This window comes from Limulus polyphemus, unplaced genomic scaffold (genome assembly GCF_000517525.1).
Source record: "Limulus polyphemus unplaced genomic scaffold, Limulus_polyphemus-2.1.2 Scaffold3222, whole genome shotgun sequence".
Lineage (NCBI taxonomy): Eukaryota > Metazoa > Arthropoda > Merostomata > Xiphosura > Limulidae > Limulus > Limulus polyphemus.
In genome coordinates, this window is record NW_013668832.1 from 1 (window position 1) to 15,279 (window position 15,279).

General features: G+C 34.0%; 1 protein-coding gene and 1 long non-coding RNA gene across 3 annotated transcripts in view; both read right to left on the reverse strand.

Moving 5' to 3' along the window:
• Nucleotides 1-4,363: 4,363 nt before the first annotated feature.
• Nucleotides 4,364-5,032, reverse strand: LOC111088154. Its single transcript, XR_002612759.1, has 2 exons — nucleotides 4,992-5,032; nucleotides 4,364-4,510 (listed from the first exon to the last, which is right to left on the reverse strand). It is a non-coding gene; the product is annotated as an uncharacterized LOC111088154 (long non-coding RNA).
• Nucleotides 5,033-10,873: 5,841 nt separating this feature from the next.
• LOC106468920 (FAD synthase-like) overlaps nucleotides 10,874-15,279 on the reverse strand; it is a 48,541-nt gene continuing 44,135 nt past the window's right edge. For both annotated transcript variants that reach the window (XM_022397325.1, XM_022397326.1), the window contains one exon: nucleotides 10,874-11,831. In XM_022397325.1, coding sequence (XP_022253033.1) covers nucleotides 11,696-11,831 — 136 coding nt within the window. In that variant the 3' untranslated portion in view covers nucleotides 10,874-11,695. The remainder of the gene's footprint in view (nucleotides 11,832-15,279) is intronic.

Sequence of the window (15,279 nt, forward strand, 5' to 3'; positions counted from 1 at the left end):
TTGTTCTCTCTCTCCCTCACTACCCTACTTTACAACTATTTTGTTATAGATGCTATGTTGTTGATCCTTTTACAATTTCTCCAAATGAGTTTTGAGTTGTTCTTTCTCTCCCTCACTAGCCTACTTTGGATACCTGTTTATTATGGGTATTATTGGTAATTAGGCAGTAGACAGAGAAGCCTCATATGGGTTGAATCATTTATTAGTGTATATGAATATTCTCTCGTGGATATAAATGAAATTAAAATTCTTATTGGCAATCATGTTTCATCTTCGTGATAGAAACAATTGAAGACAGAAGTAAAAGGAAGGGAGTTTGTTCAATTACAGTTGGAAACTAAGGAGAATTTGGGCTTTATGGGGTAAGAATAGAAGGGAGCAAGTAGATTGAAAACTAGACTCTGTGTAATGGAAGATGTGAAAGGTGTGGAGTGGCTGATGCAGCTGAACCTCTATAGTATACTGCAACAAACAAAACTTACTGAAATACCGAATAACACAAGACTTACCTACACAAATGTAAGACATATCCATACACTGAGACTTGTGTTGCATCTGAAAGCTCCGTTGAATTTGTCAACCCTACTTCTTCTACTTGTTAAATTGGTATCACTGTTGCTAACATCCATACAATGAAAACATATAGATTAGTTTTGCTATTTCAACTTAAAAACCTGCAATAGAAATTGTAGATACTGTTTGTTTACTTAGACCCACTAGTAAAGATATGAAAATCTTGCAGCCAATCCTGTTGAACATATTTTCTTACAATATTCTTGTTCAGACTCTTCTTGTAAACCTTTTCCAGTTACTCTAGATCAACAACACAACTTCAAAGCCTTGGAATGAACCTTATCTACTAAACTTAGAAGAATTAATATAAACACTGATCCATATATTTGACACTAATAATACCACACATCTCGAGTCACAACGGTATATACCATTAACAACGTTTTCCCCGTATACTAGGTATTTCCCGAAATATATCTTAGTAATTTATATTTATCCACCAGCTTACTTATGTAAGCCTACCATTTAACTGATCAAAGGATATTTCCAAAAATATAACTTCTGCTATTACTTTGACAAGTCTTTGAGATAGCTGCACTTTATGAATATCTAAAACACGTTTCTGAGAAAAAAGTACCATATGTGTTTTATCTATAGATAATTTAAAACCTTTTCCTTTTACCTAGTCTTTATTCCATCCAGAGAAATTTGTGATTTATTGTCCCGACCTCCCATTAGCGCAGCGGTATGTCTGCGGACTTACAACGCTAGAATCCGGATTTTGCTACCCGTGGTGGGCAGAGCACAGATAGCCCATTGTGTAGCTTTGTGCTTAACTTCCAACAAACAAGCGAACAATTTGTTGTCCAAGAAATTAACATCCCTCTTCTCTTTTAAATGCCCCTAGTGGCACAGCTGTAATTCTGAGAGCCCATAACATTAAAAATCGCGTTTCGATACTCACGGTGGGCAGAGCACAGATAGCCCATTGTGTAGCTTTTTGCTTAACTTCAAACAGACGAACTCTTTCAAGCTGCCCAAATTCTCTGCGAATAGTAATTTTTTTTTTATAAGTCATCTATCTCTCATTTAGCATGAGAGTTCGGGTATGATCACAGTCCTTTGTGTGCAGATTATTGTTCGTTGCTATAGGCTACGTTACACTTATGATGAATTTATACAGCAAAGACTGGATTGGCTCTTAAGAAAATGCATACAGAAAGTGCCAGATTTTGACCACAATAGCTAACATAAATTTTTACGAGTTTGAAATTTATTTTACATAAATAATCTACTTGGTTTTCCCAGATCAAATTGATTTGAATATAAAGAAATGAATTATTTCAAATTTGTGTTTTATTTTTCTTCTAATTGGTTTGATAAGTCTACTGTGACTGATTAATTAACGTAACAGAAAATATTACATATTATTTGCAACACGCGTTCTTGTGATGTGGTTACAGATAATATTGCCCAGTTGAACTCATAGAAACATAATTAAATGAAAGCATCTCATTGTTTATTTTTGTCTTTGGATTTACCTCCCCACAGTTACGAAATATGCACGCAATGGGACTTTGTAAGCAAAGGTACTCTTTCGACATCTATCTAACCTTGACAAACGAGGTGTTATGATTCTGTGATTACACTCGAGAGACATGATTGGTTCGCTAGGGAAAGAATATCAAATATAAAGCGCCAACACGAATGAGTACACTAATTGTCAAAACCTTCACAAAGCATTAAGAACAAAATCTTCATATCCCGGAAAAGGTTAGTTGAACGTGTTGAGTGGAGTTCAAAACCACTAACTTTTTATTAATTTGGATCTATTATATGTTATTGTGTGAAAAAATATATGAGATAAGGAAAAAAATTCTAAACGAAATGTTTTTTTTTTTGTTGATTTCATATGTCTTGGTGAGTAAGAAGCAACAATAGTAACTTTAATACAAACTATGTCACATTCGTTAGTTAACAAAAACAATAGACAAGTAAAATGAAGTATTATCAATGTAAAGATATATAATTGTATAACGGGTGATAATGAGAATGTTAAATTAGTTGTAGAAGTTTCGCATAATACATAACTGTCCTATACTGCTGTACATTACAGATAGTCTCTTGATATTCCAACTTATCAAAGTAACTACTTTCACAAACGATGATATATGTTTTAGTATTAAACCTTATGTTCAATTTTAAACTGTATTCCAAATTTTAAGAGGGTTCTAATTCATTTAGTAAATTTGTAGTGCTAAGAATAGTTACAATGTACTAAGTCATCTGAAGTTCGTGAAACTCCGGTGCAGTCTACGTTTACGAGCTTCAGGAAAAATTTATTTTCGGAAATTCTTAAAGTAGTTTCACAATGTTCTCATTAAGTATCAAACCTCGGCACGTGATCTTCACCAACTGCATCTGATTTCTTAACTATTAATTAATCTGTATATCGTTTGAATGAAAAAGTTGGTTCTTTATGAAGTTAAGATTTCTCAAACAACACTTAGCTCTTATGTAAGCTGGGGTAGCTTATTACAATGTTAGAGAGAAGTTCATTGTTAACAAATCCGGGCTTATAAATTATACAAATCTTTACCAAAAATACGAACTTACCTTTGACCATCACACTGCTGAACAACATGAATCCGACAAGAACGGTTAATAAAAGAACCTTCATTCTAGTAGCTTGCAGTACCTAGAGATATAAAAATTTACTATGGTAAAATAGCTGAGAAAAAGTAGACCAAGAAAAGTTTTGTTGCCGTGGTGGTGGCGTATTGACGTTTAATGCATTGTAACAAAGATATACACTCAAGCTTAACTTCTTTCCAAGCGAATTGAAAGTTCTTGTAGTATTCGAACAAGTCTCAACCTCACTAACTGACCTAACGAATTACAGATCGATACAACTTTTATAAACAGTAACTTTTACTAAACACTTACTTTCCTGAAGTTTCCAATTCCAGAAATAGCTTAAAGATTTTTAAATGAATGTAAGATATTAACAGCAAATCATTTTGTCATCTATAAGTACGAATAATGCCAGGTTTTTCCTCCTCTTAAAGTGCAACATCCTTTTATCTTTAAACAGTTTTAATAACTTTTAAACAATTCCTTTAAAAACTGTGCTAGTGGTATTTGCATATGTAAAGGTAAATCTCCGCGTTTTAAACTATCTATAAGAGTAACTCTCGGGTAAGTATATTTCAAAAGTTCGCAACAAACACTCAGAAATACTGTCCTATATGTCGCGGCGTACTCTTAAGGTCTCAAGAGGAGCTAAATTTCCTTTTTGCACGTTCTCCCTATTAAATATATTTTACAATGAACTGTTATTGGCTAGTGGCACCAATGTATTTGCAACATTTAATATTTTTTTTTCTCTGTGGTACTATCGCATTCATCGTTTTAACTTTTCAAAGGTAGTCTTCCTCAACACTAAAAGTATAATTATTAATAACTTTAACCAATGTCATTCTCTTCCTAACTAACAGGTGAATGTCCGGAATGGCCATTTTCTTCGTAGACCCTTGTCCCGGTGGTGTTAGTCCTAATTCGACCTGTAAAACTGATGCTGACTGTCAGGGTGGTGAAATGTGCTGCTGGTACTGGCAGGACTGTAAGAAAAAGTGTACTTAAGTTTAATAAAGTTATTTTGTATTGTAACACGTGATTTGTACAAGATAATATTTAATGGTGAAAATATAATTGTTTTTATGTTTACACCTTATATCTCTTTTGTTCTTTTTTTAATTTGAAATGTGTGAATAAGGTCTGTGTAGGTAGCATGCTTTGATGAAAATTTCATATTAAATAATTTGGAAATAAAGGGTCAAGAAAATCTAAATACCGGGACGACGAAAAATTGATAGTTTGAGTTTATTTTAACTTACATACATACGAAAATACTGATGTTTAGTGTAGTTAAACCACTAAAAGTAGATTTTTTGAAAGATTGTCGATAGTTACATTACTAGTGCAGGGTTAACTACAACTACGTGCTTTATCACTGATGACGATTCACGTAGTTTTTCGACATAATTCAGTTTCTTATTATATATTCAAACTTATTGTTGCTTTAGTAAAAGTAATTGGTTCCAAACCATCTTTTTTTTCCTTGTATCTTTCAAGACTGTAGTTAATAACTTTTTAAAGTCCAATCGATTATATAAAGGACTAACTGTTAATCTTTTGGGTTTTAAACTTGTGTTTTACAAAACATTTATCTACAATATAAGATAAAACATGCAAGTACAATTTTTCATTTAATATTGATGAGAAATTTTAAATTACATAAAAAAAACAGAAATAATCTCGAACAATAATAATGTTAGCACAATATAATCTTAAATCATTTACTACATGTTGAACAATAATTTATAAAACAATTCTGTAACAGTGAGAATTTTAGTGGACCCTTTAACAAAGATTTATCATAACGGTAAAAACAATAATTGAAACAGTGTCATGAAAACCTTTATGCACAGTCAACCCGGAAGTGAAGATGTCGCAATGAATTGTTGTTATTAAACACAAAGCTATACAAAGGACTATCTGTGCTCTGCCCACCACGAGTATCGAAACCCGGTTTCTATCTATATAAGTCCGCAGCAAGAAATTGCTTAAAAAATGCAACACCAAAACCTCCTCGCAATAATATTTTATCAAAAAACATGAACATGGTAAAAATCATTTAATGAGAGATAATACTTAAAAAAATAGAAAATTTCATGTCATATTTACGTAATATTCTTTGGAACACTTTTGCTCTACATTCAAAAATGTTTATTAAAATTTCTATGAGACAAGCAAAGAACTTATGTAGTGAAATTAAAGTAGAATGTATAGCAATGTCAGCCACATTATATTTGCTATATCCAGTGTCTATAAAGTCTTTAGTCTAATACAATTGAATAGGAACATGACAACAAGTAGGATTATAGTATGCTAAAACCAAAAAAAGACCTTCCGACACTTAATATTTAATAAAGTACCACAAAAACCCTGGAAAAGGTCTTCAAGACCTCTTCCTGCTACTTTTTGAACATTAGGGCATCCACTTTGATTTCAATGCTCTGACTGTCAGGAGGACTCTGATAGCTGAATCGGCTAAAACTTCAAACAAATACATCGAAATCTGTCCTAAACTTGTACATAGTTCAGCAGACCACGCTACTGTTACACTACTGATTGTGATTTAGGTGAAAATCACATGGAACAGTCCCAACAAATCCAAGACTGCCTAAGAACTCCATGAGGATCTAGCCAGAACCAAGCGGGACTTAAGCTATTCATACGCAAGGTAATAACCACTCTCAACAAACTGACGACTACATGCTTAAGGTTCGGTTTGAATCGAATGGAAACAGGGATCGTGAACTTTGAACTTAGTTGGCTATTGGAATGTTTGAAAGTGAATGGCATAAAGTGTTTTAGCTTTACAAAATGTAATAGGTGAAATTAATCCTAAAATGAGGCAGTATTTTGAACGACATTTTCATCAAAAATATTATATAAAATTGAACAGGAACTTAAGTTCCTCCATTCTATTACGACTACCAATGTTAGTGGAAGTGTTCATACTAATGGCTAGTGAACAGGTAGGCTGAACTTTGGGTTTGTTGCAGTAATCTATGTGTGTGTGTGTGTGTGTGTGTGTGTGTTGCGTATTACAATTCGAATGGTCTGAAACCGAACTAAATGATAATTTAAATTTAGTTGTTAAATAAATGCCGATTTTTATCCAATTTATAATATTTGCCAACAAGATTAATGCACACAGTTTCTTTCTTTAATACAAATAGGTTTTTAGTTGTTAAATAAATGCCGATTTTTATCCAATTTATAATATTTGCCAACACGATTAATACACACAGTTTCTTTCTTTAATACAAATATGTTTTAATATATAAACAACAATACAATTTACAATAATAGTTATTAGAAATAATTATTACAAACAATGATTTATATACAAAAACTTTGCAAACTCACAAGCAATATAAAGTCTTCTTTCTTGTCTCAAACTTCCTTGGTGTCTTATTGAGGGTTCACGATGAGCGAGTTAATGTACGTATAATTCACTTAATAGGGAACTAGCTGGTCCTGTAGTTCTCGCTGATCACACTCCAATTACAGGTCGAGTTTCTACCGATGACGTTAGGTAATGTTTTCGTAACAGTACTAATGTCCCATGTGAATCCACTGAAGTTAACTGATTTGTAATGTTCGAAATTTATAAACGTTCCTGGTCAATATATCTAAAGTTCCCGATTAATATGTGTTAATCACAGTTATAGCTTACCAATTACAGCAACCCAATAATAGATACTCTCTTTCTTGGCGCGTCGCGTTGGTTATATTTATAGGCGTGTGGTAAGTTTCTCGAAATTTCAGCTTACGTAATAATACTAACACGCTAAACTAGCGTTTACGTACACACGTATTTTGTTGATTCTTACACTCGAGAATCTACTAGAACTTTAGAGAATAGGCAGGAGTTTCGCCATACGTATATAACAGTATAGGTTATGTTCATTTCTAAATATAAATTTCATTTAAACAAACATCCATATTAATATATATATATAGAATAATAAATCCGTCACAGAAACAATTAACAAAGTGCTTCTTCTCATAGTTTAAGTATTTCAGTAAATTTAAACATTCACACTCTATTGTGTAATTTTGACATATATGTCTGACCAAAAGCTTATGTGAACTATGTGTTATGTATTTGAAAGCTATATAGTAGCTATTTGTGCTTTGTTATTTTACTTAACAAGATACTAGCAGTAATGTCTATAATTGCTTTTACATTTATATGTTATAGAATAGATAAAACTGCTGATGTTAATATTTTAAAATGTTTACATAGCCATAATATATTATTTGTTTTATAATAATTTCCAGATTACATTGTTCTTGTCTTGAAATCCCATAATATCATTCTATTCCATCCATTTGTTTTCATTTACCTTGGTAACTTTATCTTGTTTATGCCATTGTGACATGGTTAAGGGGGGGGTCATAACACTTGGTTACGACCATGAGCTAAATACTGCTCAAGCGACATATATACATGCTTAACGTGTATTCACGCTCATCTTCGTCCATAAAACATTTATTTGTCCAGAGAACCTAAGAAATGGCTGCACTACAATTCATGCCAATGGAGATGCAGTTATATTAATAGTAAAAATTGCAGCAAAGATGGCAGAATTAAACACTACAATAGTGGTTGGTGAAAATATGGATCTACTGGTGCTTCTTATTTATTACACAGTTCCAAATTCATATGATGTTTTCTTCTGATCTGAGCCAAAGCACAATGTGATCCAGAAAAGCAAAATTTGGAATATAAATGCAGTAAAAACTAAACTTGGATAAGATATTTACAACAAATATACTGTTTGTTAATGCTATCCTGGGTTGTGATACAACTTCACAAGTATTTGGCCTTGGGAAAGGATTATCACTGAAAAAAGATCCATACAACTAGTAACTTCAAGGAATATGCAGCCCTCAACAGAAAAGACACCAGTAAAACACACATGTTATATCTATGGATGAAAAGGCACTCGTAGAATTGTATAATGAGAAACGAAAACAAGGACTTAATGACTTTTGGTATGAAAAATTTTGTGAGAAAGTTGCAAAGAGTAGCATCTTTGTCAAACCAGAAACTCTTCCACCAACTGCTGAAGCTACAAAGTATCATAGCCTCTGAGTCTATTATCAGATCCAGATTTTCCACCTGCATCCATGGAAGTTTTGCATGTAATACAGTGCAATTGTATATCTGAATGCAGATCTGTTAGGTGTACATGTAAGAAATATAAATTGCAGTGTTTCACATCTTGTGGTACATGTACAAATTCTCTTTCCCCAATGCCCAACAATGATACTGAGGACTAATGTCATAAGACTATTATCTAAGTACAGTGATTATGGAACAGATTTTGATTATTGACTACTTATTTATAATTTATTGTATCATAAAATATTCTTGGTCAAACATTTACAGAGTTGAATTGAAACTATTGGAACAAGTTACCTAAAAAGTTCCTTGCTTTAACAATAATATTGGTTTCATAAATTGGTGTTTTTATACCTACCATGAAAATTGCAAGTTTTATATGATAATTAGCTTTTTTTTTTCATTCAAAAAAAAATCCCAAGATTACTAATAATTTTTAAAATGGAAGATATGACATATATATTTTGCACCCAGCTGAAAAAATATTCAATCGGCTTTAAAATGATGTATTACATGACATTGTAAGCATCATATATACCAAGTACTTGGTGATATATGCTTTTTGCCAGGATGGTACTCAATTGATAATTGCTATTTAATAATTGACCTTTTAATTGATTCCCCTTGTGAGTATCTTTGAGACTTTTTACAAGTGATTCTTTTGGCTTTCCAGAATAACATTTATGCAAAAATAAATCTGTAGCAATTAATCTTGAGTCAAGACTATATTTGGCATAGATTGACTGTACTATAACTCTTCTTCTAACTCCCTTGAACACTGAATTGGTCAAACCAACCTAGATCTTGCATAGGAATATGGGCAACCATACCTCGCATACACAAACTATCATATCTTTGGTTATGAAAATGCTGGAGTAAGGCCTCATATGGTTGAGCAACTTGATTATCATGCATGTTATGGTAGTATTTCAGTTACGTACCGAGGTTTCAGTGTATGTCTTTACTTATTTCTTTCTTTTTCTTCACAGCCTTAATGTGCCTCTTGCCCATTAGGGTTTTTGTATCGGTTTCTTATGTTGTTGTTTTTTGACATGATATATCTAATAACATATTTTTTTCTTAATACAAAAAAACAATTGTATACATGAAATGCTTCTAATTACAATATTAAATATAAGAATTATAATTTACCAGTGATACTTTCTTAACCATCGTTCACTTAATTGCCAATTGCTTATTCATTTGATCACTGCAACAGGTTACATTTGACTCATTATAACTATGGTATATATCTATAGTTTTTCATTTACAATGCTATAAAGGGCCATCTTCAGTCATGTAGTATTAAGCATTACCATGATGCATTACCAGTGGAAAGTTCATATTTAGTAATACATGTTAAACCATCAAACATTGCCTTGCTTGACAAGTAAAATTATACCACTTCAGCTTATTCTATGCTTCAATCGTAGCCATTCATGATGGCAACAAAAATGTTAAGCCAGTAAAATTGTAAAATTTTCTCCTGGTGTCATCAAGACAGATATGCAATGACTAAGCACCAAAAGACATATGACAATAGTTAAGTGATATTTGTATATATTATGTTCAATAAAAAAACAGTTAAAGTTGTAGGCTGAGCAATGATGCACTACCACCAATAAGGATAATTGTAAGAAACTAGAAATATATTTAAGTTCTCTTATTAATTGCCCAGCCCATGGTAATCCATTTACAGGCACATCCTTTAAGGCCTATTAGTTTTACACATAAAAACAAGCAATAATTAGTCTTTTCTTGAAGATAAATTATATAATGTAAAAACAAATTAATTTACTGAAGACATTAAGCTATGCTTTAGGAAATTTAACCACTGTGCTTTAAAATCAAAGAGTAAAAATAGGTAATATTTGTGTTTACACAATGTCTTCTATCAAGAAAAATTACAATTAAAAGTAACTACTTTGGCACACCTTAGTTTTACCTTATCTATTAACCGAATACATTACAAGTGTTGAAGTAGAAAACAAAATTTGATGAAGAAGTTAACTTAAGATTTATCAATTCAGTGTACTATTGCTAGAACAATATACAGAGCACCACCAAATTTTGAAATCAAAGTAATTTTAACAAAATAAAAAATTTATCTATGAATATTTTCATGTAACTTCATTTTCTTTATATATATTTAGTAGAAATATATAATCTCAAAACACAAGTAAATGTCAGGTGAAATAAAAGTCCTTTCTAAACTTAGTAGTCTGAAATGAACTATAAAACTATACTTATAATTCTAGTTTATCACCTGTGTACTTGATCATAGTAGTCAATTTCTTATGTCATTTGTTCACAGTAGAATGGAATTAATTTAAATCTACTACAGTTTGCTAAGTATGGTGGATATTTAACTAATAAACAGAAAAACAATAACCTGACAATATTATCTTTTAACATTCATATAGCAACTTATCATGTTAATATTCTTATATTTTATTTTAACATTCATATAGCAACTTATCATGTTAATATTCTTATATTTTATTTTAACATTCATATAGCAACTTATCATGTTAATATTCTTATATTTTATTTTAACATTCATATAGCAACTTATCATGTTAATATTCTTATATTTTATTTTAACATTCATATAGCAACTTATCATGTTAATATTCTTATATTTTACAAATAACAGCAAAAATGGTTTACTCAATGAGAAAACCACTAGTGGGAGGGTAATCCAATGAGAAATTGTTTTTTTAATTACACATTCAACTGACTTTACGTAAAATATTTATACGGCTTTTAATATCTCTTAATATAGAACTAAAAAATTTTCATCACTTGAAACTCACTAAAATTCCTTAATCTTTTTTTTTTTACTTGCGATTTCTCTTGAGCAATTAAAATTGTTTTGTAACTGGGATAGAAAAAAATCAATAAAAACCAAGTTGGTTTTAAGTGAAATTAACACAACAAAACTGATTCAATATAACAATTATTGTATCTGAAAGCAATTAAAGAATAATTGTTTGGAGCTAAAATTTTGCTTGGTTTTTGGTAGTGCTGTACACTAATCAGACAATGAAGCTTGTATTACAAATTAACTGTACCATACACTGTATATTCATCTTAAATCACAATGTGAAAACTTACCATTTAGCCTAACTAAACTTCATATTTTATCTAATTTATTATCACTAATGTTTGATACTTAAAATTCAACTTGAAAATACTGGTAAAAACTTGATAAAATCTCAAAAATGAAATATCCAAGAAATAGTTCATGCTTTTTTACCATGTTATGTCACATACACACACACACATATATATATTAGTATTTTACACTTAGTTTTAAAACTATTTCACATTTTTCTTTCACGATGACGTATTATCATGTGGACTCACTATGTAAAATAAAGAAGTCTGCCATGTTTAAATGCAGGTGCTACTGTGTGATTAATGCCGACTTGTTCTTTCTTGTCCACAGTCTGTTAATACATAAGCAGGGTGATATTTAACAACGCCCTTTTCATCAACATACTGCAATGCAGGGTTTGGTCGAGAACAGTCCATACTACCAAGTGACGTAAAGCTGTTGAAAATTTTCAAAATAATTAAGTTTTTTAAGCTTCTAAAGTTATAATTTTCCATATAATGAAAATGTATTTCTGATAGGTACTTCCCTCCACTCACAAGATTAGGTTTATAATGCATACCATAAGCCTTCTGCACATCCCTATTGGAATCAAAGATTCCAACATGTCTCTCATACATGTCATCATGCATCATCTCTCCACCAATAGGAGAGCACTACTATCATGTGATGCATGTGACTCCCTCTATGCGCCACTACCGAACCATCACTTCGAAGTTTGGCAGAAGACATGATCATCGAAAGATTGTGGGGAAGAGGGTGGGAAGTGTGAGAGGAGGGAAGTACCTATTTGAAATAAATTTTCAGTATAGAAGAATTATAAATTTTGATATGGTACTTCCCTACTCTCACAAGATTAGCTAGAATCCCACACTGAAAAAAGGAAGGGCCAGTGCGAGGGAAGAACAGATGTACCCACTAAAAGCATCCAAAGGATACTATTGTAGATGAGAGAAACAGATCAGATGATCTGAGGATGGGCGCTGCACCACTTCTGAACCAGGTATTTCTTAGCCATGAACAGATACTAACAAACATGGGGGAAAAGGAAGAGAGTACATCCAAGTGGGAGAGGATAAGCCTATTTATGAAGCAAATATCACAAGATTATTGACCATCCAGTGATCTTGTGCAACACCCCATCTCTAAGGTGAGTGTGTGGAGCCATAGAAACAGCACACAAATCAACATGGTGTACAGTGCAGATTTGTTAGTGATCAGGCACCACTCACCACACAGTTGGATACAAGAGACGAAATTCAAAGCAAGAGCCCCTGAAAGAAAATAAACCATCAATAAAGAATTACCTAGTGTTATAGCCGCACTGAAGTATATTCAAAGGTGGTAGGCAATATCCCAAGGAAGCATGAACTGCATCGTGATGTAAGTAATGGGAAATGAATGTCTGACAGGTGGTCCACATGTCTGAATGCAGAATCTCTTCCAAAGGCTGATGAAGATGAAAAGCAAGGGAAAAGTTGAGGTGTCAGATTTGATGAAAGGTAACATGTAATAAAGCATGTTAGGAAGGGGACAAAGAGGAATAGGGTAACTGGATTAAACAATGAACTCAACTGGTAAGGCTAAAGGGAGAAAGATCCCGAGAGGAAGAGGGTTGCTATGGGATAAAGAGACGGGAACAGGAAGCTGTGCTAGCAATATAACAATGAAGGGCATGCACCAGGTGTAGAAGTCTATCCAGATCAGGATGAGGGTAGAGATGAGAAACAGAGAGAATGGAAATGGGTGAAAAGGAGGAGTTACCCATGCGAGCTGTCGAGGTCTTGGGAAGGAAGGAACAATCTGGATTAAGGAGAAGATAGGTTTGGTTGTACAATGTGTGAGTGATGTCGATAGCGAATAGATCTGAAAAACAACACGCACAGGCCAAGAGGAGAAGAAAATATGGCTTAAGTGATAGGTGAAACAAAGAGCATAAGGCAATGGGCTCAAACAGAGGTAAAGTAAGGGAATGGAGTACCACCTTAATGTCCCAATCTGAAAGTACCGGATACCTAGGCAGCCAACGTATCTGGAAAAAACAGATCAAAATGGCAAGACAGGGGAAAGAAAGACCCTACAATAATGAGAAAAACAGAAAGTACTGAATAGGGCTGCTTGATAACCTGATATCGAGGAGACTGAATACCCTTTCTTAAAAGGCCACAAAAGAAACTCTCAGATACCAGCAACCATAGGACAAGAAGCTTGGATATATTCTGAGCCAGGGCCCAGGTGCAAAGAACATTCCATTTCCACTGATACACAGCCATGGATGAAGGACAAATGGAATAAGCTAAATGAAATGCCACCCGATATGAGAAATCGGATCTCCTCACCAAGAACTGGACAAAAACTAGGCATGAAGATGGAAGGCGTGAATTGTGGGATGCAGAACTGGCAACTGGGGTTGACAAAGTAAGTCGGGGAATAAAGGAAGAGGGACGGGAGGGAACAATTGTAGCTGGAGTAATCGAGGAAATCATGGTTGAATGGGGCAGTAAGGAGCAATCAGAAGGACTTTGCATAGAGTGGTATGGATGGGGGGAGTCTATGCAATGAAATAATTGGATAAAAGAATAAACCTAAAGGAACTTGTTTGACTAATCCTGGCTGAAGTCATCTATAGACAAGGCCCAAATGTGGGGAACCAGGGACCAAAGTAACTGGTGATCATTGATGGTGGTGGCAAATGCATCAATATGAGGAATACCCCACCAATTGCAAAGCCAGCAAAAAAACAAGGGATGAAGGGACCACTCTGTCCGGGTTGGGAAAGATGGTTTACCACAAGGTTGAAAGCACTTGGTACATGACACACCATCAAACGAATGTGATGATCATGGGCCCAAAAGAAGATCCAATGTTAGAAAACACAGGGATCTCGACTGGGTGCCACCTTGGTGATTGATATGAGCCACCACTGTTCAACTGTTGGAATGGATCATGACCAGACGATCTCTGGAGATGGGAAGAAAGTGATCCAAAGCCTGACAAATAGCAAGGAGTTTGAGAACCTTGATATGAAGAGAACATTCCCTGACAGAACAATGACCTGAAGCCTCCTGGTAATCGACCCACAGACTCCAGCCCTGAAGGGATGCATCGTAAACAGAAGTAAAACTTGCAACGGAGGAGGAAGTGGGACACCTGCCAATGTATGAGCCTTGTCCAACCACCATCAGAGATCATCCACAATGTAGGAAGGAAGCTTATAGGAACATCCAAGGAATCCCAAGCATAGTTCCATTGGTCATGGAAGCCCCATTGAAAGGATCACATAGCAGCCCAGTGGAGAGATATGAGAGGAGTCAGGGAAGACCATATCCCCAAAAGTGATAGAAATTCGCAAGCAGAAAGTGAAGAAGCAGGTAGGGCATTCCAGTTGGCAAGTTCCATAGAACAGAACTGGAGAGGAGAAGGTTGGGCCCAACTGAGATGGGTGTTGAAGAAAACAACCAGATGAAGGAGGTACTGGGTAGGATGAAGGAAGGACTTCTCCAAGCAGCTTCGAGAAGGAGCTGACATATATGACAGGCTGACTCCCATTCAGAATGAGTGAGAAGAAGCCAGTCGTCTATTCAAAAGTGAAAGCACAACCCTAGGGCATGAAGATGTAGAGCAAAGGTTCACACTACCTAACAGAAAATGTAAAGTACCAAAGCCAGCACGAAGGGTAGGGCATGAAATTGGTATACCACCCCATGATGGAAAAACTGAGAATAAGAACATGAACACTCCAATATGGGAATATAATGCTAAGCATTGGAGACGTCCATCTTGGTCATCCAAAGCCCACTGAAAAGTAATGTAGGATACCATTATGAAGCTGGAATGTGAACATATCAATTGGGATGAAACAGGTCAATGACCGGCCTCCAGTCCC